Here is a 25176-nt window from a genome sequence, read left to right on the forward strand (position 1 = left end):
CTGGGCTAGATTCATGCATTTAGTAGACTCTGGGCCACCACATCAGATGCCGGAGGAAATTCTTATGCAACACTTCTTCTATGGCCTTAAACCGGAAAGTGCACATTTCATGAATGTGGCTTTAGAGGGATCCGTCATGTACAGGACAGTAGCTGAAGTCAGAACTCTCCTAGAAAAGGTTCTGAACAGCACTAACTACATCGGTATCTATGACGATCCACCAGAGCCGATAGAGCAGCCCAGCAAGACACAACAGTTTCGAATCCTCTCGGCCACATCCTCTCCACCTCCACCATACATAGAGAAAATAACCGAACCACCAAAGTCCCCAGATCATGAGCCCTTCATCGAAGATATGCCCATGTTCGTACCCGATCTCTTCACAGAGGAAGAGTACTTGGAACTCGATAATGCTGCAAACATGCCGAAGGAACATAAGTGCATTTGCTCAAGATCTAAGGCGTTCATTTCCGAAGTTTCATCACAGATAGAGGGTCTTTCCGTGATTATAAGTAAGGAATGGACAGAGGAAGTCGAGGCCAGCAGTAGCATCATTCAGATCTACTACAATTCTAGAGTGCTCCTCTGCACTATTGGGGACGCTGGACCACAAGAACTTTTTACGACCCGAAGGTCGGGGTGAACGTGATGTCCAAAACCTTGGCAGATCACATTTCAACTGAGCCCCTGGCCTTCTCGCGTAAGCACCTGAAGTGGATCGACGGCCAAATCATGGAAAGTAAGGGAATTCTCCATGTTATGTCCCTGAAAATGGGACGTAACAAGGTTTTCCTGGACTTCCACATCTTCGATGTCCCGGAAGGTGAAGAGTTTGTCTTGATTGGTCAGCCAATAGAGCCCCTTGTCAACCCAAATGGAGACCGAGCAATGTTCGAGGTCAAGGTTGGCAAAGGGAAAGTCCCGGTTAGTCTAGTTCACTCATGCAACACCATTGCTGAGGCTAGACCGGAGCAAGACCCATTGGAGGACGCAGTGAACATCAGCCAAGAAGAGCTAACTCAGCCCATTCTTGAGGAAGATGTCTCACACTTCACCCAGGAAACAGATCCGGCCGACAAAAGTAAGCTCGACGGAGAGGAGATCCCGCAACCTCCTCTACCTGAGCTGAAGCTACTGCCCCCTGGTCTGAAGTATGCATTCCTCCATGACAACAGAGCAACGCCAGTTGTCATCAGCAACAAGCTGACAGAGAGTGAAACTTGGCGGCTCGTTGCAGTCTTTGAGAAGTATCGGTCCGTCATCGGATATTCTCTCCAAGACTTGAAGGGGATCAGCCCCAACCTATGCACCCATCGCATTCCAATGGATTCGGAACATAAGCCGTCACGAGAACATCAACGGCGGCTTAACGATGTGATGAGGGAGGTAGTCAAGAAAGAGGTACTCAAGTTATTGCATGCGTGCATCATATACCCTGTGGAAGACAGTGAGTGGGTCAACCCAGTTCAAGTGGTCCTGAAGAAGGGGGGTATGACGGTAGTCTGTAATGAGAGGAACGATCTCATACCTCAACGGATAGTGACCAGATGGAGAATGTGTATTGATTACCGGATGCTTAACAAGGCAACCCAGAAAGATCACTTCACTCTTCCCTTCATCGACGAGATGCTTGAACGGTTGGCAAAGCACTCGTACTTTTGCTACCTCGACGGATACTCTGATTATCATCAGATCCTTATCCATCCCGATGATCAGAGCAAGACTACCTTCACCTGCCCCTATGGTATGTTCGCCTATCGGCGAATGTCTTTCGGTCTATGCAACGCACCAACGTCATTCCATAAGTGCATGATGGCAATCTTCTCAGACCTGATTGAGCACATCATGGAAGTGTTCATGGACGACTTCTCCGTCTATGGCAAAGGCTTCGATCAATGCCTTGAGAACTTGGAAAAGGTTCTCAAGAGGTGCCAAGAGACACACCTAGTTCTCAACTGGGAGAAGTGTCACTTTATGGTCAGAGAGGGAATTATTCTCGGACATAGAGTGTCTGAGCGAGGGATAGAAGTGGGTCGGGCAAAGATCGATGTTATCAAACAGTTGCCACCTCCGACAAATGTCAAGGGGATCAGGAGTTTCTTGGGTCATGCTGGTTTCTATAATAGGTTCATTAAGGACTTGTCCCATATAGCCAGACCCTTGACTAATCTGTTGGCAAAAGACGCCCCGTTCAACTTCGACGAGGAATGCCTTGTGGCCTTCTATACCCTCAAGAAGGCACTCGTATCTGCACCCATCATACAACCTCCCGATTGGAAACTTCCTTTCGAGATCATGTGCAACGCAAGTGACTATGCCGTAGGCGCAGTGCTTGGTCAATGTAGAGATAAGCAACACTATGCTATATCCTACGCAAGAAAGACATTGACCGGACCCCAACTCAACTACGCCACAACGAAAAAGGAACTCTTGGCGGTAGTATTCGCCATGGACAAGTTCAGATCCTACTTGGTTGGTGCAAAGGTGATTGTGTACACGGACCACGCAGCACTGAAGTACCTTCTAACCAAGAAGGATGCCAAGCCACGACTTATCCGTTAGATTCTGCTCCTACAAGAATTTGATCTGGAAATAAGAGACAAGAAAGGAGCAGATAATTGTGTGGCAGACCATCTCTCAAGGATGCAAATACAAGGATCGGATCTCCCGATCAATGATTACTTGAGAGATGACACTCTCCTGAAGGTCACCTTATCCAGTCCATGGTACGCAAACTTAGTGAATTTAATGGTGATTGGATACATACCTCCGGGAGAAGACAAGAAGAAACTGATACGCCTCAGCAGATTCCATTTATGGGACGACCCATATCTATTCAAAGTCTGCGCTAATGATTTACTCCGCCGTTGTATCCCGCTATTTGAGACCCGCAAGATTCTAGAGCGTTGCCACTCCTCACCCTATGGAGGACATTACGAAGCCTTCCGAACCCATGCAAAAGTTTGGCAAAGTGGATTCTTTTGGCCAAACATGTATGGAGAAGCAAATGAATTCGTGCGGCGTTGCCCAAGATGTAAAAAACACGGAAATATCAATTCCCAAGACGCAATGCCTCTGAAGAGCAATCTTTAGGTGGATATCTTCGACGTTTGGGGACTTGACTTCATCGGTCCTTTCCCAATGTCGGAACAATGCGAATACATCTTGGTGGCAGTGGACTACATGTCCAAATGGGTCGAAGCACTTCCTTGTGTTGCGGCTGAGTCAAGGAGCTCCAAGAAAATGTTACAGGAAATCATATTTCCTCGCTTTGGAGTTCCAAGAGTCGTGATCAGCGATGGAGGCTCACACTTCATCGACAGAACCTTCAGGAAGTGCCTCAGCGAGCTAGGAGTAGACCACCGGGTTGCAACTCCATGCCATCCCCAAACAAGTGGTCAGGCAGAGACGTCCAATAAGCAAATCAAGAACATCTTGCAAAAGACGGTCAATGCCACGGGGAAGGGTTGGAAAATCGAACTACCCGAGACACTATGGGCTTACAAAACTATTGGTATGACACCGTATCAACTAGTCTATGGCAAGACTTGCCATTTGCCAGTTGAACTCAAGTATAAGTCCCATTGGGCTATTAAGAAGTGGAATATGGATCTCCAATCAGCCGGAATCAAGCAACAAATCCAGTTGGCTGAATTGGATGAATGGAGGGAGAAGGCCTACCACATCTCTAAACTTTACAAAGAGTGGACAAAAAGATGGTATGATAAGCGTATCAAGATCAAACAGTTCAAAGCGGGAGATAAGGTACTCCTTTTAACCTCCCGCGTTCGCCTGTTTGGTCATGGTAAACTTAGAAGCAAGTGGGAAGGCCCCTTCTTAGTGTTGAACGCCACTGACCACAGTGCCATAACCCTCCAGGATGATGACGGGAATGTTTTCAAGGCCAATGGCCAGAGATTGAAAATATTCCTCGAGCTCGAAATTCCCGAGCTCGAAGAAGTAGATGTCTACGAGCTTACCGAGACAGAATAATCATCTACGGTCGTCGCCATATTTAAAATGTGCCCTATCTTAGGCTAGATTCTTCTTTCTATTTCTTGATTTCCATTTCTGGACCAAAACACCAAAACACCCGAGAAAGAAAAGGATCAGGAGGATCCTCCAGAAGCCCGGGGCCCACACCTGACAAGGTGAGGCCTCCGTGGCCGTTCGGCCTCATCTTTTCGTGAAACATTCCCCGTAGTTCAAACTTCCTGATCCTGGGTGTTCGGAGCTCGATGAGATGATTTAACCGAAAGGCTCCCCTCTCTTCCTCAGTTCACAGCCATTCACCAGATCTCTTTATGAGTTTCGTTCCTTTCTCCGAGATCACCACCATGGCCTCGCAAACCTCTCCTAAAACTCCCAAATCCGAAGCCATGGACACACCCACTCCCAAGGCACCCTCCAAATCCAACCAAACCAGGGCTTCATCGAGCAGCGTCAGGATTCTGGAGCCGGTGGAGATCGCCGCTTTCTCGCCATCGCCGCCGGCTGGCCAGGGGCGCCAGCCCCAGGCCGGCCGGCCTCACCCCGACGCCGCCTGTCTCCTGGTTCGGTGGAGAGTCCGATGCATCCTACAACAGGGGTTCTTTCCCCTAGGAAGGTCGTGACAAAGCGTGCGGGAACGTCGTCGGGAGGGGCACGTGTCGCACAGGTCGCTGCACTACAGATGGTGAAGTAGGACTTGTCCACGTACTCCCCGGAGTACTCTCCGGCCAGCCCTAGCCCTCCACGCCATCGCGTGTCCGGGGCAAAGGTTGGCCGGGGGAAGGTGCTCACCCCTCCGTTCGACCGTACCGGCACAGATCCTCCGCCGAGTTCGGTGTGTCGCCACATCCGGCCGCCACCGATCCGTGGACCGATTGAGGTCCACGCCTACACCAACTCCGACGACGATGACGACGAGGAGGAGAAGCCCAGCGACATCGCCTCACTCCGCGAGCAGTTTGCTGCTCTCCGGCTACGCCTCAACAATATGGATGAGCGCGTAGCTGAGACGGATATAGATAGGATGGAGTTGGGGGATAGGGTGGATACCCTTCGCAAGGCGGTCTGTTCCAAGATCAAACGCCTTGCGAAGGCGACCGGGAATGAGGATCTATATAGATCCCCGGTTCCCAAGTAGGTGTAGGTTTAGATTTGTTTTAGTTTGGGTGCTTTTATTTCCTTTATTCATTTGTTTTGTAATCAGCAGCACCCCCATTTCCATTTGAATAAAATAAATTCTTAAGTTCTTTGCTCTTAGTGTTTATGTAGTTGGTGCACATGTGTGTGCCAACCACACCCCCTGCTGTCATGTTTCACCATTGCGCAGCAAAATCAAATGAGGAAGGTGAACACAAGATGCCAGAAAAATTCGGACGAATTTCGAAAGAAAAGCAAGCCGGGCGGCTCAAATCAGCCCGGCCGGCCTTAGATCTTTGAAAAATTTCCAAAAACACCCTCACTGGGGGTAGAGCAAACCGAGCCTGAACCTGTGCAAAAGGGCCATCAAGGATGGCCACAAGCCCAGGCCGGCCGGCCCCACCTGTCGGCCATTCCCCGGCCCCCTTCGCGTGCTCACTGTTTGCCACTCTTACTCCCTGTTCCTTCCTGGTTTCGTTCAATTCCATTCAAAATCATGCCAACTAAAATCAAATAAAATATTTGAATGAAATGACTAGGAAGAGTTGAAATCTTTTCACAACCATGGTATGCTAAGTTTTATTTCTTATGCAAGTACCGAATTGCCTCCGGAACTCATGTTTAGGATCACTGGATTCTTTGCTTATTGCTTTCTATGATATAATGACATGAAGTTGTGTTAGTTCTTAAGTCAAAGTCTTGGAAGTTTTCATTCGAAAATACAAAACTAGGCAACACTCTTATGCTCAACTTTACCAATACCCATTCCAGAGCCATACTCTCGAATTCCAAACACATAGCTATACTCTACATTGTGAGCTTGCTCAAATTTGGTGTCTCCGAAGGAGTTTAGATTGATTCATCTTCTTGGGATCATTCACGTACACATCCATCAATCAGAATCCATGAAATGTGACTGCAAAACAGCACTACACCCCCCTGAAAAGAAAGAAAAGGATGAATAACATTCATGCCTTGTCAAAAAAAAGAGAAGAAGAAGAAGGGGAGATGTAAAGTGCTCAACACGAAACCACCATGGAAATATATCTTCATTTCTCACTTGCACTTGACCCATAAGATGAGCATCGAGATTGCTAAGAGACACTAGGTTTGATCTTGCGATATAAATGTTAAGAGTATGCAAGTTACTTCACTTAGCTCCACATACTCGTTTTCAGAACAGTTTCTAGGAGGGCTAGAGGAGTTGTGAACAAAAATAGAGTGAATGAGTGACTCAAGCAAAAAACAAAAGAGTATGCCTTGAATTTATTTAAAAAAACAAAAAAAATCTTCCAAGTACTGCAAAACAAGAGCTAGTCATTATCTTCATCGATTTATTCTAGAGATCAATAGGTGAACATGAAGGTGTTAGCCACCTGGAATCCGAGGTATGAAAGGAAAGCTTTGAAATAATTCTTATGCATACCTGCGTTCGTGAACCCCAGACTTTGCTTGATCCTCAGGATCTTTGTCGACTCCTTTTGCTCGGGACGAGCAAAGTCTAGGTGTGGGGGTGTGTTGGCGGTCGATTTCGATGATTTTTACCACCAACAATCCTTCGGATTTCATGCTTTTGGAACCATATTGCTATAATTTTCACTAACATTAACAAGCTCCACAAGTTTTGGTGATTGTTTGAATCCAGGATCAACATGTGCAAAATTGAGCCAAAAAGGGGTGAACCCCAGGCCGGCCGGCCTACCCCTGCAGCACCTCATCATGCAACTTCATGGAGAGTGACTTGAGCCCAAGATAAAGTCACACCAATGTGGGTTTGGCAAATTTCACAAGATAAGGCCAAAAGGCTTGAACCAAGTAGAGTTGAGGTCAAATCCAGTGACAATCCGAAGAACCAGAGCCCAATTCAACTTGTGAAGCAGAGTGAGCCGTGGGAACAACGTGCCAGTGCAACATGAGCCTGAGCTGAGCTAGAGCCAGGACAGTCGGCCTAGGAGAGGTCGGCCGGCCCCTAACTGTCACCATTGGAGCTACGCAACCTCCACCGACTCCGAGAGAAGATCCAGAGCATCCACGCAAAGGCGGTGGCCACGTGGCCACATCCCCAGGCCGGCCGGCCTAGTGGAGGCCGGCCGGCCCCACCTGGCAGCCTCTGCTGCTCTCCCTTGGCGTGGAAGACAAGCTCAACGAACTTACCTGCGTGCAACTGACGCTCAGCCCTGTACCGACTTCATAATAGTATAAATAGAACACCATACCCCTCTTGTAACACACACGATTCCATAGAGAAGAGAGTCTCTTGTACACTCTTGTGTTGAGTAGGAAGAGAGTGAGGTGAGTGCTCTGGTGAAAGCCGAGCTGAAAGGAGCGTACTCGAGTTCTCTCGGTCTTACTCCACTTTTGTATCCACCTCGGGGGAATATACTTGAGTAAGTTCCTTGTCCCGACTTCAGTTTGTCGCTAGCTTTACTTTTTGTCTTAGTTACTAGTTAAGTGCTTACTTTGATCTGCGGGATCCTAAGTCTGCGTAAGTAGCAAGTTCTGCTTATTTGAGGTTGCTTTCTATCTAAGTACATGGTAGAAGCAAGTAGCTCCAGAGCTTTGGGCGTGGTGCCCAGGCTTGGTAGTTATCTCAGGTTGTGTTCCAGCCCACCGAACTGTTGTGGTATTCGGTAGGTGGTGACAGCCCTATCCGTCCTTTGTAGTCCACCACGTTCGGGTGTTTTCATAGCAGTAGTGCAGGTTGCCGTTGGACTCCCCTCTCATCCCTTTCTGAAGTCCTTCCTCTTCCAGCCTCCGAAGCAGATCAAGTCAGTAGTTTGCCCGTCAACTAGTCAGAGTAGTAGGTTATCTGAAGTTAGGCCCTCTTCTTGTTATCTTCTTCTCGCTGGTAGTATCCGGTTGAGGATCTCTAAGTTTGGTCGAAGCCTTACCGTTCCTTGAATTTGATATCCCAGGTATACTCCCTTGTGAAAGCTACAATCGGTCTCTGTGCGCTTGCAGAGTAATTTGTTAGCCTAAGGAGTGCCAACACCGGCCCGACCCGCACTGATCTCGGCCCAGCAACAGCCTGAGCACCACCGGCCCGCCTAAACCCCACATGCCCACCGGCCCGGCTTCACAACCGCATATCGGCATGTCCCATTCACGCGCGAGGCCCGTTCGTGGCCCAACTCAACGCGCGCAGCTCGTCGCGCGCGCAGCTCGTCACGCGCGCACGTGTGCCGTCCGCCTGCCCACTCGCCTGAGACACTGATGCCCCGGGCCCACTCATAGCTTTCCCTTCCCTCTCCTGTTCTTCTCCACCGCGACGCTGCTCGCCGCCTGCTCTGCTTTTGCTCAGCGCCCCCCGCATCGCGCCACGCCTCCCCCACTTCACGCCAAACCGAGGAAGGTGCCGCCTGCACTCTGCACGTCTGTCCCGCTCCCTTTTTCCGCTTTATCTTGGACGGGCACACCCCCTTTACCTGCTCCCACGCTTGCACCTCTCCTATGCGTGCCACGCGCACCGGCCCTGCTCTGCATTGCTCGTGTCATGCCTGCAGCACCGCCAGCCCTGTCGGCCACCGTGAGAAGTTCCCGCCTCGAGCGCTCCATGACTGAGCCCACGGCGCCACCCCATTTGATGCACGCCGCGTGTCCGTGGCATGGACACCGACGATCACCGCCGTTCCCACGCACCCAGCCTCCCAAACCCTATCTAGCCGCCTATTAAACCCCAGGTGCCACACCCCCAAACCCTAGAGGACGCTGGGAGATCCTTCCCGGACATCCGCTGCCGCCAGGGAGTAGAGGAAGCCGGGGAGGTGAAGGGCGAGAACTCCGCCAGAGTGCGCCACCATCGCCGGAGCTCTGCCGAGCTGTCGCTCCGATCCTCTACGTCGTCATTGCCGCTTTACCTCCACAGCCTCACCTCTCCACTGCCCCAGCTCACCACTACACCGCCCCTAGCCGCCTCAAGTCCGCCGGTGAGCTTCTAACTACCCCTGCCTCTTCTTCTTTTCCGCCTTGTTTTGCGTATAGACCACACCGACCGTGCCACGGCCCTGGCTTCCCAGAGACCCATGCAAGCACGACTCTGTGCTGGCCGGACTAACCCCAAAGGTTGAGCCTTGGCCGCCTAAGGGTGTTCCACCGAGCGCCACCGTTCTGCCGAGCGCTTGCCACGCCTTTGCACCAGACCAGCCGCGCCGTCAACCTTGAAGCGAGGGCGACTGCACGCGCATGGACATACCCCGGCCGAGCGAAGCCCGCCGCCGTGCACAAACCCAGCCGACGCGCCACGGCCTCGCCGTACGCGGTCACCCTGCGCCGCCACACAACGTTGTGCACGGAGCTGCCACTTTTACTGCTGGCAGGACGAGCCTGTCGCTGCCGCTCGCCGTCAGTGCCCCACCGCCGGCGAAGCACTCCGGCCTTGCCAGAGCCCAAACCCAAGGCCCAAGAACCACCCTAGCACCGCCGTCCTCTGAGCCAGTGCCACCACGGGTGACCTTGATGCTGTCGCACGAGCCAACCACGCCCAAGCCAAGGCTCAAGCTTTTAGCCTAATCTGGCCCCCGCACTCTCTTGCCGGACTTGCTAAGCCGCTCCGCCGACCTTCTTGGCAGCCCTGGCGTCCGTTCAAGCCTCCGCCGCCGTGCTCCACCGTGCCGAACTTCGTGCACACAGGGAGGGCCACACCAACGGGCCAAAGCAGAGCCTTTGGACCTCAGGCATGCCCACCAAGCATCGGCGCAGCGACGCCAGCGATCTAACACCCCTAGCGAGCCCCACACGCGGCGGATGACCCCGCCGCCGGACAAAACCACCGCTGGCCGTCTCTGCCACACCCTAACCGTGTGTTTGGTTCCGGGACACGGTGGGTTGGGTTGGTTCCATCCCTCGTTTTGGGAATGGCTCCAACTTCTACTATGTTTGGTTCATTTTTTTGTTTGGGGTTGGGTTGGTTCTAGTTTTTTGTTTGGTTGGTGGAGTCAAAAAAACAAAGAACGGATGACGTTAGACAACGTTATACCACTATTCACTGGACCCCATGTGTAAGAACTGGACCTGCATGTCATCCCCCCTCTCTCTTTTTTTACTTTTTCTTCTCCCTTATGCTCTTCCTCCGGTCCTCCATGCGCCTGACCTCCAAGCGCCCCGCCTTCCCGCCAGCCGCCGCCATGGCCGCCACCGCCGAATCTGTGCGTGCTGCCGCCGCGTGCTCGGCCCACCGGAGTCCACCTCGCCCGCTGGCAGCGCCTTGCCACCGGCCACTGCCAGATCTGCGCGCGGCCACCGCCGCGCGCTCGGCCCGTCGGTCCCTTCCGCCGCTTCCTCCAGCCAACCGACCACGGCCCCGCCCTCCCGCCGGCCGTCGCTGGATCCGCGCGCCGCCGCCGCCATGGCCTCCACCACCGGCGCCCTCCTCCACCGTGTCCGCCGCCAGTGCCCTTCTCCGCCCTAGCTGCCGCCGTAGGCTCCCCCCTCCCCCTGGCCGGTGCCGGCACCGTCCTTTTCTCTTGGTCAGCGATAGAGAGACGGGAGAGAGATGGGCAGCAGAGAGACGCCACCGTCAAAGCGGAGCGGAGCGGAGCGGACTCGTCCACTAGATTTCAGCAAACGGAGCGAACCTTCATCTTCACCGAATATTCCCTTCTTGTGTTCGCTTCGTCCCCTGCTGCCTCCATCCAAACACAACAAAAAGGGGTTCGACCCATCTAGGTTGGACCCCTTCTCCCAACCAAACACACGGTAAGAGGCCGCAAGACCCCTGGAGGGAAGGAATTGACGCCACCACATCGAAGGACACCGCCCAGAGAAGACCGCTGAGCTGCCCTGCTGCCGGAGGATCGTCCCGCTGCCGCTCGCTGTCGACACATCGAGAAAATAGAGGGACAAGAGGGAGGAACTCGCCGCCGTCGAAGAAGAGAAGGGGAAGCTGCCAGAGTTGACCCCGGAGCGGAACCCGAGTCACGCCCGCCTCGCCGTCCCGCTTCACCGAACCCCGACCAAACCTCACCGCCAGCGCTTGCCATGGCAACTCACCGCCGCGCCACCACCACACACACATGCATACACAGCGCCAGGCCACACGGGATCGCCTTGGCCGTACCGGATCCTGCGGTGGATGCCATCTGGGACCCGCCTATCAGTACGGGCGGTGCAACTGCCCTGCGGGCCCCAACTATAAGTGAGATAGACAAGAGAGTAAGGGAGGAAGCTAATAGGCCGTGGCCCAATTCCCTTCAGCCCGCCAAGCCAAAGCCTTTCCCTCTTTCAGCCTGTTAACCAAACCGCGCACGTGGGCCAAGCCGCTAATTTAGGCCCAGCCGAGCCGGGACCTTTTCCTTCCGGCCCGATAACCGAAGCCGATCCGAGCTGAGCCTGCCAAGCCGAGCTGAACTAAATAGGCCGCCTGAGCCGACCTTTCTCCTTTAATCCCTGAGCCGATCGACGGAGCTAAGCCGATGGCATGCGCCGAGCCAAGCCGGCCCGATCACTTTAAGCCTAGCATTCCAGCCATCCCTTTCTTTTTCTTTTAACCCAAAACTGACACGTGGGTCCCACATGTCAGCCCCTGGCTTGAGGCTGACAGGTGGGGCCACTAACCCGTGGGGCCTGCTGACCCGTTGACTGGGTCGACGTTGACTTGGTTAATGCTAACGTTAGCATTGACCATGCTGACGTCAGCACTAACCGGCCCCATGGTGATGTCAGCCCTGACCAGCCCCATGTTGACGTCAGCATGACATGTGGCATGCCCAAGTGCTGCCACATGTCGGCCTATGGATTTTCTATTTTCTGAAATTTATTTAATATTTCTAGAAATAGATTTATACTTTAAAAATTCCTAATAAAATAACCGGACCTCCGAAAAATATGAAATCAGTTTCATAATTCTTCTAAAATCATGATCTACCCGTTAGTATAGGATTTGTTGTGATTTGGGACTTATTTGAGTAGTGTTTGTGCATTTTTGCACTTTAGCCCCTATGTTTATATGTATTTACATTTAGGTCCCTACGGGGAAGAGTCGACCAACGACCCAAGCAACCAGGAGACTCCGAAGGACTTCGTCGACAACCAGAAGACCTAGAAGGACTACCCAGACGTCCCAAAGCCCAGAAGAACCAGAGAAGACTGCAAAGACCTGCTTGGTTCACGCCCATATTCAATTGAAATACCTATTAGGCATTGCTTGCTAGAAATCGCTACGCTATGGCTTCCCTTGAGATGAGCTTGCATGACCACTTTTATTACCGAGATCCTTGCTCACCTATGATACTGGTTGTTTACTGAATGCAATTGCTACTTCGAGATGGAGAGAGAGATAACAAGGGGAAACCTTTGCGATGACTAGTCTTGGCGAGGACGGAGATCCACCATATAAGGAGCTGGTGTCTAGGGACTTAGCGGAGCGAGTGAATTAACCTGGTCCTCGGACCAGGGGCTGGGGACTGTGTGTTGGCCACAATCCTACGGAGCACCTGTGGCAGATGCAGGATGCCCTCAGGGATGCGTTCCTTCGGGAACCATAGCGGAGATAGGCGGGCAATACCTGTAGTGGGTGCCAATCGTGGACCGAGTTATCGGATACGCACTTGGACGGAGATACTCGCTTCAGCAACTTAAGGACCGAGTTAGTGGACCTAGAGATGGAACTATGTTAAACGTGGACACCACTTATACATTATGAGGGTGGACCCGATCCGAGCTAGCTACACGCGGCACCATACCTGCAGGCGGATAGGGTATCCGTGTTAGGGGGAGGGGGGTTGACCCTATGGCTCCCAATTAGCAGGGTTCGATGGAACCGACTGTAGAAGGCTTCACAATCCTGGGCGACCTTTCGTGGGAGGACGCACCCCAGACCGGGAAAGCAGGGTGTGGCCATAGCCATTGGTTTTGTGACAGTAGATCGGTGCCTCGGTGTTACCCGGCTGATCCCCGGATAGCCTCAGGGCGAGTGTGTACAGGTGTACAAGCTCTGCAGGGTTAAAACTATATGTATAGCCGCATAGACGGTCAAGTACACTTCTTTATCCGGCTTCACTTTCATAGAGTAGATTTTCCCAGAGAGAATTTTACCTTCCTCTAGTCTATATTCATGCTTGGATAGCAGCTGAGGTACGAGGAGAGGGAGTTCTCGTGCCGAATTCGAGGTTTCTGAAGGAGGGAGATGACTGGGAGTCCGGGATGCCGAAACGGTCCGCGTTGAGGTGTTTGGTTGGAGTATATGTCCATATACCCGCTTGCTGCTTGCATAGGAAAACACTAGCCTTATTCCTTGAGTTTGTTTAAATCCCGTTGCATCCACAATAGCTGCATTCAGATGGTGATGTGGACCTATCCCATCCTTCGGGATAGTTTGTAGATGCAGGACCCAGACGAAGAGGTCCGATGAGTCAAGAGAAGGAGTAATTCAGGGTGGCTCGATCTACGCTCCAAGATGCCTGTGGAGGAGAATCAAAGAAAAGGAGATGCCCAGAAGACTAGCTACACTTCCGAGTTATGTTTGATTTTACCTATAGCCCAAGGGGCTTTTACTCTGAACCTCGTATTACAATTCCTCAGGATATTGTATAAAATAAACCCGTGTATTGATTTTTACGCGACGCATGTCCCGGATATGTAATTGAAATGAGTTCTGTATGTGATAGCTACTGATTCAGGGACTATCACGACGATACAGGGAGTCGGATATCCTTCCGGAAACCCGGTTTGTTTCACGCTCCTTGTGTGTAGCCCCAGCCTTAAGCTTCACTAACATTTGAAAGCAAGTAGGAGGCAATTGAAACCATTAGCACACTGCAAGCTTAGATTGTAGCCAACGATGCTGAAGTACCTAAGCTGTCATGAACCATGGCACACTCCACACTTGGATGGTAGTAAGTAGTGTCCATACATGCTTCTCAGTATACAAGAATATGCAATGCTCTGGCTTCATATGCGAGTTGCGTGACCCATCCATATTTGTGTGTTGGCGCTGAAAACAATTAATATGGTGACCAAGTATTAGAGCCACTATCAGAAAAACTTGACTACCTAATCACCCTCGATTAGTTTCGTCTTCGGGGAAAACATTGCTTAATTTCTAATAAGCAGTTATATTCACAAACACTGAACAAGTAATGCTCATGACTGACAGACTGAGTAGTGCCTACTGCATGCACTCTTTTTTTTTTGCTAGTTCATTGCTGTGATGTCCAAGAGTCTTTAAACCGAGATATTTCTTTTCTATAGGTATGAATAACTTTTGTTACCGAGGTACCTTTATTTACAATTCAAATCATGCTAGATAAACCAATAGTATGCAATGATGATTACACACAAAACGAATAGATTTTATCTTCATGATAACACTACATAAGATTTTTGCCCCATGGCTTATATATTTATTCATCATACCATGCATGCATGTACATAAACATGGAGCATATCTCAATCCAAATGCAGTAAAGCCGGCAATACTTGGACCTCCATAACCCTGCCAAGAAAATACCCTTGACCGTGAGAAAAAAGCTGGTGGTGAAACAAAAGAAGAAATGGACCAAAGATACCTCATCAAGAACTGAGCCAAGGATTACACATGGCCTAGCAGTATATAGCAGTGGGCGGCGGCACCACGCCCATCCCCGCGGGACTCGCTCGCTCTACAAAGGCGCGGCGCGGCCCGCAGCGGCGACAGCGTCGCGCTGCCCCACACGCACCTACAACACCACCGCAGCGAAAAGCAGCCTCCTTTCCCTTGGCCCTCCCCTCCTTCCTCTCCCCGTTCCCCTCGCGCACACTTCCTCCTCCACCCACCACACCACCACCAGGCCGGCCCCTCCCCTGGCCTTGATGACTACTGCGCCCAACATCGAGATGATCGCCTCCTCGCTGCGCCACTGCTCCCTCGGCGGCGACGACAGCGAGGGCGTCACCGTCGAGCTCAACTCCGACGTCGCGCTGCCCTACCACTGGGAGCAGTGCCTCGACATCCGGGTACGTTGCGGCATACGCCCGGGTTCCCTTCCTTCCTTCCTTCCTTAGTGCTCGCGGGCGGCTGATGCTGCGCCGCCATGGCCGCCGAGGCTCGGCTCCTCGGCATGGCGCGCGCGGGTTCCCCAATCATTTGGCCATAAATGGCCAACAGTCTCCGAGGTAGGTGCGGCTGCCGGCGGCGCGTTTGCTGGAACCGGAATGGATGGATCAATCATTCCCTCATTAATGGCGAAAGTGGCGAGCAGGCCGGTCGGATGGGGATAGGATTTCCTCCCTTCATTAACTACTCGCTCCCGCCGGCCTGTCCCTCTCTTTTGTTCTCTTGTTCTTGGATTCTTGCCTTGCGTGCGTGTCCCCCCGGCCGGTTCAGATCAGCTTCTTCCTCCTTGTTCTTCGCTTCTTCCTTCCCCGTGTTTGTTTTTTTTTGACGGATTGTTTGGTTTGGGCAGAGATTTCCGGATTGTTGCCTTCTCCTTGTTCGTGATTAGTCCCGCAGATATTTCAGCCACTGCACGCCTTGGCGCTTCTTCAATTTGATCTTCTTCCTGCTCTTTTCAGTTCTTCAGAAAGGAGAAAAAAAAACCCCCCCGAACTTGTCTTTCGTTCTGGGTCGAGCTCAGAAAGATTGGAGCTTTCAGCATTGAATGCGAAGCCTCTCATTCATATGAATGCGCTCTTGTTCCATCTCCTTGTTCTCTTCTTCCAATTTCATACCGTGGTGGACTAATTAAGGGCGAGTTCAGATCTGTTTGTCTTCTCAATCCTGACACATCCCCGCGGATCCGGTCCTTTTTAATGTGTCCCTATCTGGAACTCCAGATTTCGCCGCGGATTTCTTCAGGACCACCACGCGCTGCTGTTTGCTACCTCCCCTGCAGCTTAATCACCGAGCTTAATCGCCTGCCTTCTGAGTTCTGTTCTGACCCACGCACTATTAACTGGAAAGGCCTGTAATACGCAACTCAAAATGTCCCCTCTCCCCCCGCGTTTACTTTCATCAGAAACCAACTTGCACTGTTGGCATGTGATCCCCTCCCTCAGAAATTCAGAGAACCCAAGGAAAGAAAACATCTTTTCTAGCATCATCATCATAGGCGAAAAGTCCTTCCATCGGCAAGCTTTTGCTGAAAAGCTCCTTTCCAGGCCATTCCCAGAGGAAGAAGATCGATGTTCGTGAAGGCGTGCCTCCTCTCCAACCCTGCCCTGCTGCAATCTGTTCCCGGGGTACCTGCATAGTGCCCTGTCCCCCCCTAATGCCACTAGTTTGTGCCACATAAACAGACAAACAGAACATAACAAAGGTGATTTGTATTGTATTTGATCCAGAGCATTGGCCATCTGCTCAGTCCCCTGTAGTACTCTGTGTGCATCACCAAGTTTTCTTTCACCTAGGCTGAGGCTGCAGCATTAATGGCTCTTGCAGACTTCCCAGCTAGCAGATGTGTACTTGCAGATTCTCGTAATCTAAGTACTAGGATTAGTCTACATGCGTATAGCTTTCTTGGACAGCAATTGCAATCTGATATTTGTGATATCTAGTCCTGTACGTTCTTGCATTCTTTTAGCAGATTTGTGATGTATATATTTGTATATCTGAGCTGGTTTGTGCAGACGGGGCAAGTGTACTACATCAACTGGGAGGACGGCACCCGCACGACGGTGGACCCGCGCACGACATCGTCGGCCTTCTCGCCGACGCCGCACTCCACGTCGTGGGCGTCCCGGCGCACCCGCCGCGCGTCCGCCCAGTCGTCCGGCTACACCTCCGTGTCGTCCGTGGGCGCGGACGTCACCGGCGAGTGGCGGGGCGCCGTCGCCGGCAACGACGGCGGCTACGACAACGACGACGAGGAGGATGGCGAGGAGGAGAACGAGGACGAGGACGAGGCCGAGAGCAGCAGCACCACGAGCAGCAGCTCCAGCAGCACGGGCTGCAGCCGGGGCTCGGCCGTCTCGTCCACGCTCTCGTCCTTCTCCCCCACCGACGAGTCCGGCTCCGGCGACAACGGCGCCGGCCTCGGCGCCGGCCACGTGCTCGTGGCCGCCGGGTGCCGCGCCTGCTTCATGTACTTCATGGTGCCCAAGCGCGCCGACGTGTGCCCCAAGTGCGGCAGCTCCGGCCTCCTCCACCTCAGCCGCAACGGTTCCTCCTGAGGTCGATGGAGCCGGCCAGCTCGCCGCCGCCCCTAGTTTGCTAATTGTAGGGGGACCTCTTCGCAATCGTTCAAGCTCTGTTGCTTAGGCCTTGGTAGATCTTCCATAAGACTAGTTTTTTCTTGCGGAGAGGTCCCCAAATCCAATCTTAATTTGCCATTGATTCCTGCTACATTGTACGCCAATTGCCAATGTATGGGAGAAGAGAACAACTTTTTTCTATAATTCTTTTTTAAAATTTCTTCTTCCCATTTTTCGCTGCTGTATTTTCCCTGGATGTCACTGTTTTCCTACCCTCTTCACCTCTGCTTCTGAAATTTCTTCAACAAGGTAGAGAGAGACTAACCCTTCTTCTTCATCTTCATTTGATCTGTTCTTCATTTACCCTCTTCAACAAGGGAATGAATGACCATTTATGTAGCTTTGTTTGTCTGGGATTGGGCATTAGCATTTTCCAGGCAGGGATTATCTCATTCTCATGTGGATTATATTATACACATGCCCTTGCTTTGGTAGCATGCATGTATGTACTCCTACATCAGACCAGACCGGCATTTATGAATGAGTATGATCCAGGCAGAGCAGCATGGTGTGCATACAAGTTTACCAACCACTGGTGGGCCGGGCTGCTTGTTTTCTGGCGGTGCAATATTCTTTTGGTGTGTGGCTTGGAAGGGAGTGCATGGGTAGTAGAATACTGACGATGCGCCTGGCCTGGCCGGGCCTCTCCGCTGTTGCATTGCTGGTTGCTTGCTGCTACCTCAGCCAGCAGCTCGCTCGGCCAGGCTAGAGCTAGAGCCGAGCTCTACTCCCTCCGCTTCCGGTCCTAGCTAGCTTGTGCTCATCCGCATCTGACGCCGGCCTTGCCTGCACCTGTCATGCCATGCATGTTCCTGCCAACCAAAAAATTCCTCACTTGTGATGAGGGGGAGAGAAAGGCATGCTCATCAGTTAGATTCTTCACAGATATAATTATGTATGTATGTATCTTTCGCTTTTCTTGTTTTTATTTTTAAAAATTGTAGCATTGTATCGTGTAAGATATAGGGAGGGGGGCAGGGAGTGATATCAGGTTGCAGGCTGCAGCTGGTTCACGTGCAGCAGCTGTGCTGGCGTGCTATGCTCTCGTCAGTGGAACTGGAATGTTTGTCTTGTATTACACAAACTAGCTAGTACTGTACTAACCTTGGGTTCAAAACTGGAACAGTACATTTTGTTTATCTTACTCTTTGTGGTTAACGGCACTTAAAACCTAGCTCTTGTGCTAATTCTTTATTCTTTAACACATGCTTTCTTGCATTGGCTTTAGTGTGGACTTGTGGAGCAATGTATATAATAACAGTGGGGCTGGTTATGAAACAGAGCAGCTAGCAACTTGCAATTGCAAAGTGGATTATGCTTTACACCTGCTTTTTATTCGGCAAGTTCTAGGAGGAGCACGACGCATGTTTGTTCTTTCTCTTGTTCTTTTCTTACTCAAGATACTATTTAATCAGGGTGTTGAAGCTAGCATTATCCGATTTTGAAAGCTAGAAAAGCAGAGGCGCTGAATTAGTAGCATGTTCGTAAGGTTTTCTCTTTTGCACCTATATCTAGAAAAGAAAAGGGGCTGGCTGGAAGGAGACAAGTCCACAACACATGACATCGCGGTGAAGCTACAGACAAGTCTGAAATCATACGAACAAGGCAACAAACACATCAAACAAAAGAGGTATGCTTTTGAGAGGCCCTGCGCCATCCCCAGCAAAGTACAGCTAAACATGTAACCAAGTAGGTAGGAGATTCTTCACCACCCTACACTAACCTTCTTGTTTGTCTCTCCAAATATTTATTCTTTTGTGTGTGTTTGTGTGTATATATACTCTCCTACATATGTATTTCTGATCGAGGACAGCTTTATATATATGTATGTTTGTATGTATACAAAGGAGCAGCAAGCTTGTTGTGTTTCTGAACCAATGACAGCATCATTCATGTCTCTTTTTTTTTACTGAGCAGCTCATCAAATGGACAATGGTTTATTTGGAGTTCTGGACAAGAGAACAAAGGTCCAGGATAGCACATTGGAAGGTTGCAAGAGGGGAGTGAGATGGCACACACAATGGTTGTGCACGCAACGCATACGATGCAACAACAGACGGGTGGAGCTAAAAGATTTGATCTTGGGGAGGGACATGCATGCATACGCATGAATATAATCGAATGAGAGAACAAAGAGGACAAATGCGGTGGTAAACGCCGGGCTGCAGGAAAGCTGGGGCGCCGTTGTTTCCATCTGCCTGCGCCTCGGATGTGTCTCTGGCGAGGGAGAAAAGTGGTCATGATGCATGTCTGTATGGAGAGAGATAGGACTGGCTGGCCTGGTGTTTACAACACGGGAGAGAGAGAGAGAGAGAGAGAGAGGACCTGTGCAGGAATGGGGGCCATGCAGCAGGCTCAGAGCCAGTGTTTGGGTGTGCATGCTCAGAGCCACCAGCTGCGCCCGCCAGCACAGCAGCTAGATAGCTGCCTAGCTAGCAGGCTAGTGGCATCTCATGCAAGAAGCTAGAGAGTGAGAATGCACCTCGTGCCCGCCAATAATTCTGTATTTCTGCTCGGACATCCGCGGAGCTCTGTGAGCTTTACTTATTAGATAAGCTCATAAGCACCAGTAAATATTACAAATGAGTAAAAAGAAAGACTATAATCCCTCCATCAAAATAAATCATACTAAGTCGCTTCAAATTTTCTAAACACAAGGTTTTATAAAGGATATAGACATATCATTTTTGAGTATGTATCCTAGAGTAGTTGTATTCTTGTACCTCAAGGTATACATGACTATATATATGAGAGAATCACCTCCAATCTCTATTGTGTGTATGGTGCTTCTCTATCTCTCTGCAATTGTGCATTTAGATACATAATAAAAACTATATACCTAGACAAATTAAAAGTACTGATAATTTGAAATGGATGGAGAATCTAATAATTATAATGTTGAGCTTACCCACACCCTCTATTATCTGTTACATACTCAGAGTCAACACAATAAAAGTAGTGCTAATAAATAAACACAAGTTCAAATCCCGATTGTAGAGTCTGCTCAGTGAAGTTTCTTGGGTAGGCTCACACAGATCCTGCACACACAAGATAGCAAACTCTCCAAGACAACAAACACTACTACAAAAACGATTTGTAGCAACACCCCGATTTTTTAGGGGCGGACCTAAATTTGACATGTTGCTACAAATAGCCATAGACACTGTAGCAACTCACCCGCCCCTAGAAACACCATTTGTAGGGGCGGCTCACCCCCCCCTAAATGGATATTTAGGGGCGGTGGATCCCCCGACCCGCCCCTAAAAATTTGTGTACAAATTTCCTTCTTCCTCCTCCCGACACCCCATTGTTGGCTCGGGAGAGGAGCCCCCCCAACATCCGAAAAAAGAAAAAGGGGGGGAGGTTTTCAACTTGATTTCCATCGAGCTAAGCGCTCGAAGAGGTAAGTTAGCACTTAATCCTTGTCATTTCTAAGGTTTTTGTGTGCTTTTTGGCTCAAATTGAGCTCTCTTAGTGTCGCTGCGGGAAATGGGCGACTACAAAACTACTCGATTGCTCGTTTGTTGTGCGCTTGATCGGATATGGTCTAGCACGCAAAGACTTGAGGATTTAGACTGGTTCAGGCTGAATGTGCCCTACGTCCAGTATGGGGGTGGTGTTCTTGCTCTATTGCTCTCGAGCTCGAGTGCTCAAAGTTCGGAGGGGAGCTTACAAGCGGGTCAGGCAGTGTCGAACCACTAGGAGTCCAACCCTTTCCTACGTGGGGGGCTTTTCCTTTTATAGTCCAAGGTGGGGCCCGCATTTACATATATCTAGCGTTGTGCCCTGGCACCGTTGGGGTGTCCTTTGCTCTTGTCAGTCGTCGAGGCCCACTCGGTCGGTCGGGAGTGGGTACGTTTGATCCTGGCGATCTTCTGGGGCAAGCTTTGATCTTTGCGATCTTCTTGGGCAATGCATTCCCCTGGCGTTGTCCCATCCTGGCTCAGTCGGGGCGGCACGACTACTCGGATGGTCGCTCGGGGGTCTCCTCTGGTCTTGTCCGCCGGAGTCTACGTCCCTTGTCCGCAGGGCCATCTCGCGTAGCTCCTGTCACCGGACGGCGCACCCGGTGAGGGGTGTCTTACTGAGGTCTGCCCGGGGGCGTCCGGTCACGCTTGCTGGCGTAATGAAATGGTGTGTAGAGGCAACCATCATTACAGTGGGGGGGAGGCAGCATCTGTGGACGCCCCCTCCCGTTGTGTCGCGGGGCCCGCGTGAGCGGCGCTGTCCCCTTGTCAGGGAGTCCAGCTGCCTAAGCCCTTGCCGCAAGATAAGGGTAGCTGGCGTACCGGAGCCTGCATGAGGCCTATCTTGGCCGGCACGCCTGTCAGGAGGCGCGGCGTTCTTGGAGCGCACGTCCAGGGTCATTGGCATGGCTCTGACCTGGGGTGCTAGGTCGGGGGTCTCGCCACGTGTCCCGGGAGGTCGGGCTCCCGGACTCGTTGGCTTAGCAGCGAAGGCCGCTCCCCGCGCCGGTTAGCGGGCCATCCTGTTCTCGGCCCAGTAAGTTTACTGGGCCTCCCTTCACGAGTCGGGCCCGCTGGGGATCCCGGGTTTACACCCCCGTCAGAGGCCCCCGAGCGCCTCTGCGATTTTTTAATGATTGTGGAGCTGCTGGACTTGGTCTTGATGACCCCTGACCAGGGCGTCCCATTCAACTGTCCGCGCCCTCAGCTTTCGGCGTGCGCCAGCGATGGCGTGACGGGGCCCGGCCTATCTTGATGGCCGGCTGAAGGACCGTGGAATCTCGAGGCCGGTCGTCGCGTCTTATCGCTGTGGCGCGGGTGCCTCGTTTCCCCCCGTTCGGGACCGCATCCCATTGGTGGGTCGTGCGGCGATTGTGCCCCGAGTGGCGCGGCGGTTTGTTCGGCGAACTATCGCCGTCCCATTGACGTTTAAGAGGGGGTTCGATTAGGCGAGGGCTCCTGGTGTGCCCCGTTTGGCCGGCCCACTGACTGCTGGGGCCGTTTGTGCCAGTGTTTGCCTATAAATAGGGGTATTGTGGATACATGGTTCCACACGAGTAGACGGATCATGGAAATCCCTTTGGTAGTTTTCTTCCTCACACCCTACACCCGTCCTCCAGATGAGAATGGGCATGGCTCATGTCTCCGGTGCTAGAAGAATGCTTGCGAATGGCGGGGGATCTTCCTTAGGCATGAACTCGCCAACGAGTTCATCCCGCCAACCGCGCTGCCCGGCGCCGACAAGTCCGAGGGCTTGATGCTGCAGTTAGGCAAACCAGGCCCCTGGTCTGTCGGCTCCCTTGCCAATCGGTGAGGGGGGGCTCCCAGCTTCTGGTGGCCTCCTTGGACTCCCTTTGGCGCCGGCGCGGAGACCAGATGGTGGTGTGGACCTTCCCTGCCATGGGGGTCGCCCTTCTGCGTCCTTCGTTGATGCAGAGCCGCGGATCCGCTGCCTCATCTTCCAGCTACAGTTGGAAGGCTGCACAGCTCGGTGCTGTGCTTTGTGGCAGCGGGGGATGGTCATGGGCTCCTCTCTCATCAGGCAGGGTGGTCTTGCAGCCAGGATGGGTCTCCGCGCCTCCCTCCAGAGGCAGGCGATTAGAGTGGTGTGACTGGAAGGCGCTGCGGCCAACGGAAGGAGATCATGGCCCGTCTTCCAGTGCCTGAGGAAGATACCTAGAAGCAGGCACCGGCGGGGGGTTTCGGGCTAACCTCAGCTCCATTAAACTCCCCGTCGTCGGCATTGTCTGCCTCTGCCTCCGCCAGGGGATTTTTGGCGTGGCTGATGCTAGGAGAAGGCTTGCGAGGTGCTACAAGAATTCTTTGCGATGTTCTTTGGCCATATCCTCCAGCTTGCCAGGTAGCAGCCATTGCCTTAGCCCCTTTTTGTTGCTCCCTTGGTGGGAGTAAATGGATTTGATCCATCGTATCTGCTGTTTCCCCGAGTCGAAGACAGCTAGCTTTTGTTTGTTGTAATGGCTCTCAGCCGATTGTTGTAAGGAGATGTTCGATGAAATAAAGTTAGCCTTGGGGCATTTTTTTATTTGTTAGTTTTCCGCACTGTTTTTTCGTTTTCATGCCTCAACGACGAATGACTCCACTGCGATCGGTGACGATCGGAGGAGGTGAACCCTACCACTTGACCTAGATGGCCCGGAATGATGGGTTCGGTGAGCTCGATAACGGGTACGCCCATTTAAGGACAATTTGAGTGAAGTCCGACCCGGCCGCAGACGACCAGGTCGACGGAGCCCCATTGGGACCACTCCACTGCTCTACAGCCCACATCCCAGTCAGATACCCGAGCCGTCAGCCAGCTCGGGGGGCCTAGTTGGCCTCCCCTAGAGGGGATTCCATGAAACGCAAGACGCCGGATCAGACAAGAAAAATTGAGATGACCCGACTGCTGCCGGGGCAGGTCGGGCTTGGGCCGCTTGGTGCTTGTCTCGGTTTTTCTTCCCTGGTTCTTTGAGTCAAGGCAGCGCGGAGCCCTCAGCGGACTGGCCTTCGAACCTTGAGATCGAATCGTGCGGTTGTGATTCGTTTGAGACATGGAAATGATTCGCTGTCTTTCCTGCAATTGGAAACGAATTTATGACGAGGATTTAATTGGAACTGTAGAGTATGCACCCGTGGAGCCGATGCGTCGCGCCAGTTGCCGTGGAGAGGTCCGTTGGTATCAGTTCGTGTCTCGAGGCGTCACTTCGCTCGGGAACCGCTGCGGAGTGATGACGATGATCGCCTATTTAACCCTCCGCCTCCCGTCGCCTCGTCTCAGTCGACATTGCTGCCTGCCAGTTCTCGGAAGAAAAATAGAGAGGAGGTAAAAGGCGAAGGCGTAGGGGAAAGGAGGAAGAGGAGTGCTAACCTCCTTCACCGTCGTCGTCGTTCTTCGCCCGATGGCTGACGGCAAACGCCCCCGCGATGAAGAGTCCAGTGCCACGCCGCGCGGTCTACCGCGGGTATGTCACGAGTTCTTTTCGGGGGATGTATTTTTTGACGCTGTCCCAGTCCTTCCGCCCCTGCATTTTACCTTGCTATGTTCGTGATGATGCCTGCGAGGTGGTAGGGTGCCATCGACGGGTCCCGGAGAGTGGACCGCGGGACAAGGTTGTGTTGGGCCGTCGGGTGATCCCGGAGTCTCCGACTCCTCTTCGTCCGGTGGGTCTCCGGTGTGGGGTGGCGCTGAAGCGTCTGCTGTTGCCGCCGGCAGCTCGGCTTCATCCTCCGTTGCGCCGCCGGCGCCAGTCGTTGCGGCACCGTCGATCGCGGCTGCTGCAGCGCTGGGCTTGCCCGCGCCAAGCTTGCCTGCGCCGGGTTCGCCTGCTGCGTCTGCCGCCTCCTCGGAATCCGGCTATGGGGAAGTCCACCCGGACATACCGGTTCTGCAGAGGGAGTGTGACTTGACACGTGGTCGCTACTCGACCGCCTCGGTGGAGGTCGAGCACCTGCGGGCGGTCGAGGTGGCTCGGTGCGCTGCCGAAGAGGAGGTGCGCGCGGCGAGGGACGCTGCTGCAGACGCCTAGGCCCGGGCCTTCGGTGAGTTCTAATCTTGATCATGCCTCCTGTCCCCTGTTTCTCCTGCACCTCATACTTTTGCCTATAGTGCTGGAGGAGGAGTTGGAGGTCTTCCGCCGTGAGGTGACGGACCTACAGCACCACCTCGGCAAGGTGGAGGACCAGCGCGAGGCCCTAGAGGACGGCGCGCTCGCCGTCTTCCATGTGGTGGAGGTGCAGGCGCCCATGCGGGTGGATCAGCTCCACGCCCTCCCCGAGGTCATCCGCTCGTCGGTGAGGCTGGGGATCCTTCATGGCGCCGCCGCAGCATTGGCCTCCGTCCGTCTACACACTGGGGTGCACCTCGGGGGAATCAACCCCGGCTTCCCGGAGACCTCCAGCACGGCGGTTCGTCGGCGGG

At 52.5% G+C, this 25176-nt stretch overlaps 1 protein-coding gene across 1 annotated transcript; it reads left to right on the forward strand.

Moving 5' to 3' along the window:
• Positions 1-14714: 14714 nt before the first annotated feature.
• On the forward strand, positions 14715-17631 carry LOC120655862 (uncharacterized protein DDB_G0271670-like). Its single transcript, XM_039933833.1, has 2 exons — positions 14715-15057; positions 16669-17631. Exons 1-2 carry the CDS (start codon positions 14914-14916, stop codon positions 17209-17211), a joined length of 687 nt encoding a protein of 228 aa, XP_039789767.1. The 5' UTR covers positions 14715-14913; the 3' UTR covers positions 17212-17631.
• The last annotated feature ends 7545 nt before the right edge of the window (positions 17632-25176 follow it).

Source organism: Panicum virgatum, chromosome 1N (genome assembly GCF_016808335.1).
Source record: "Panicum virgatum strain AP13 chromosome 1N, P.virgatum_v5, whole genome shotgun sequence".
In the NCBI taxonomy this organism is placed as follows: Eukaryota; Viridiplantae; Streptophyta; class Magnoliopsida; order Poales; family Poaceae; genus Panicum; species Panicum virgatum.

Excerpts from the sequence above, each read along its gene's own strand:
- LOC120655862 (XM_039933833.1), top strand. The coding sequence starts at position 14,914 with ATGACTACTGCGCCCAACATCGAGATGATCGCCTCCTCGCTGCGCCAC. Across the intron at positions 15,058-16,668 it reads AGCAGTGCCTCGACATCCGG|ACGGGGCAAGTGTACTACAT; the intron begins GTACGTTGCGGC and ends TGGTTTGTGCAG.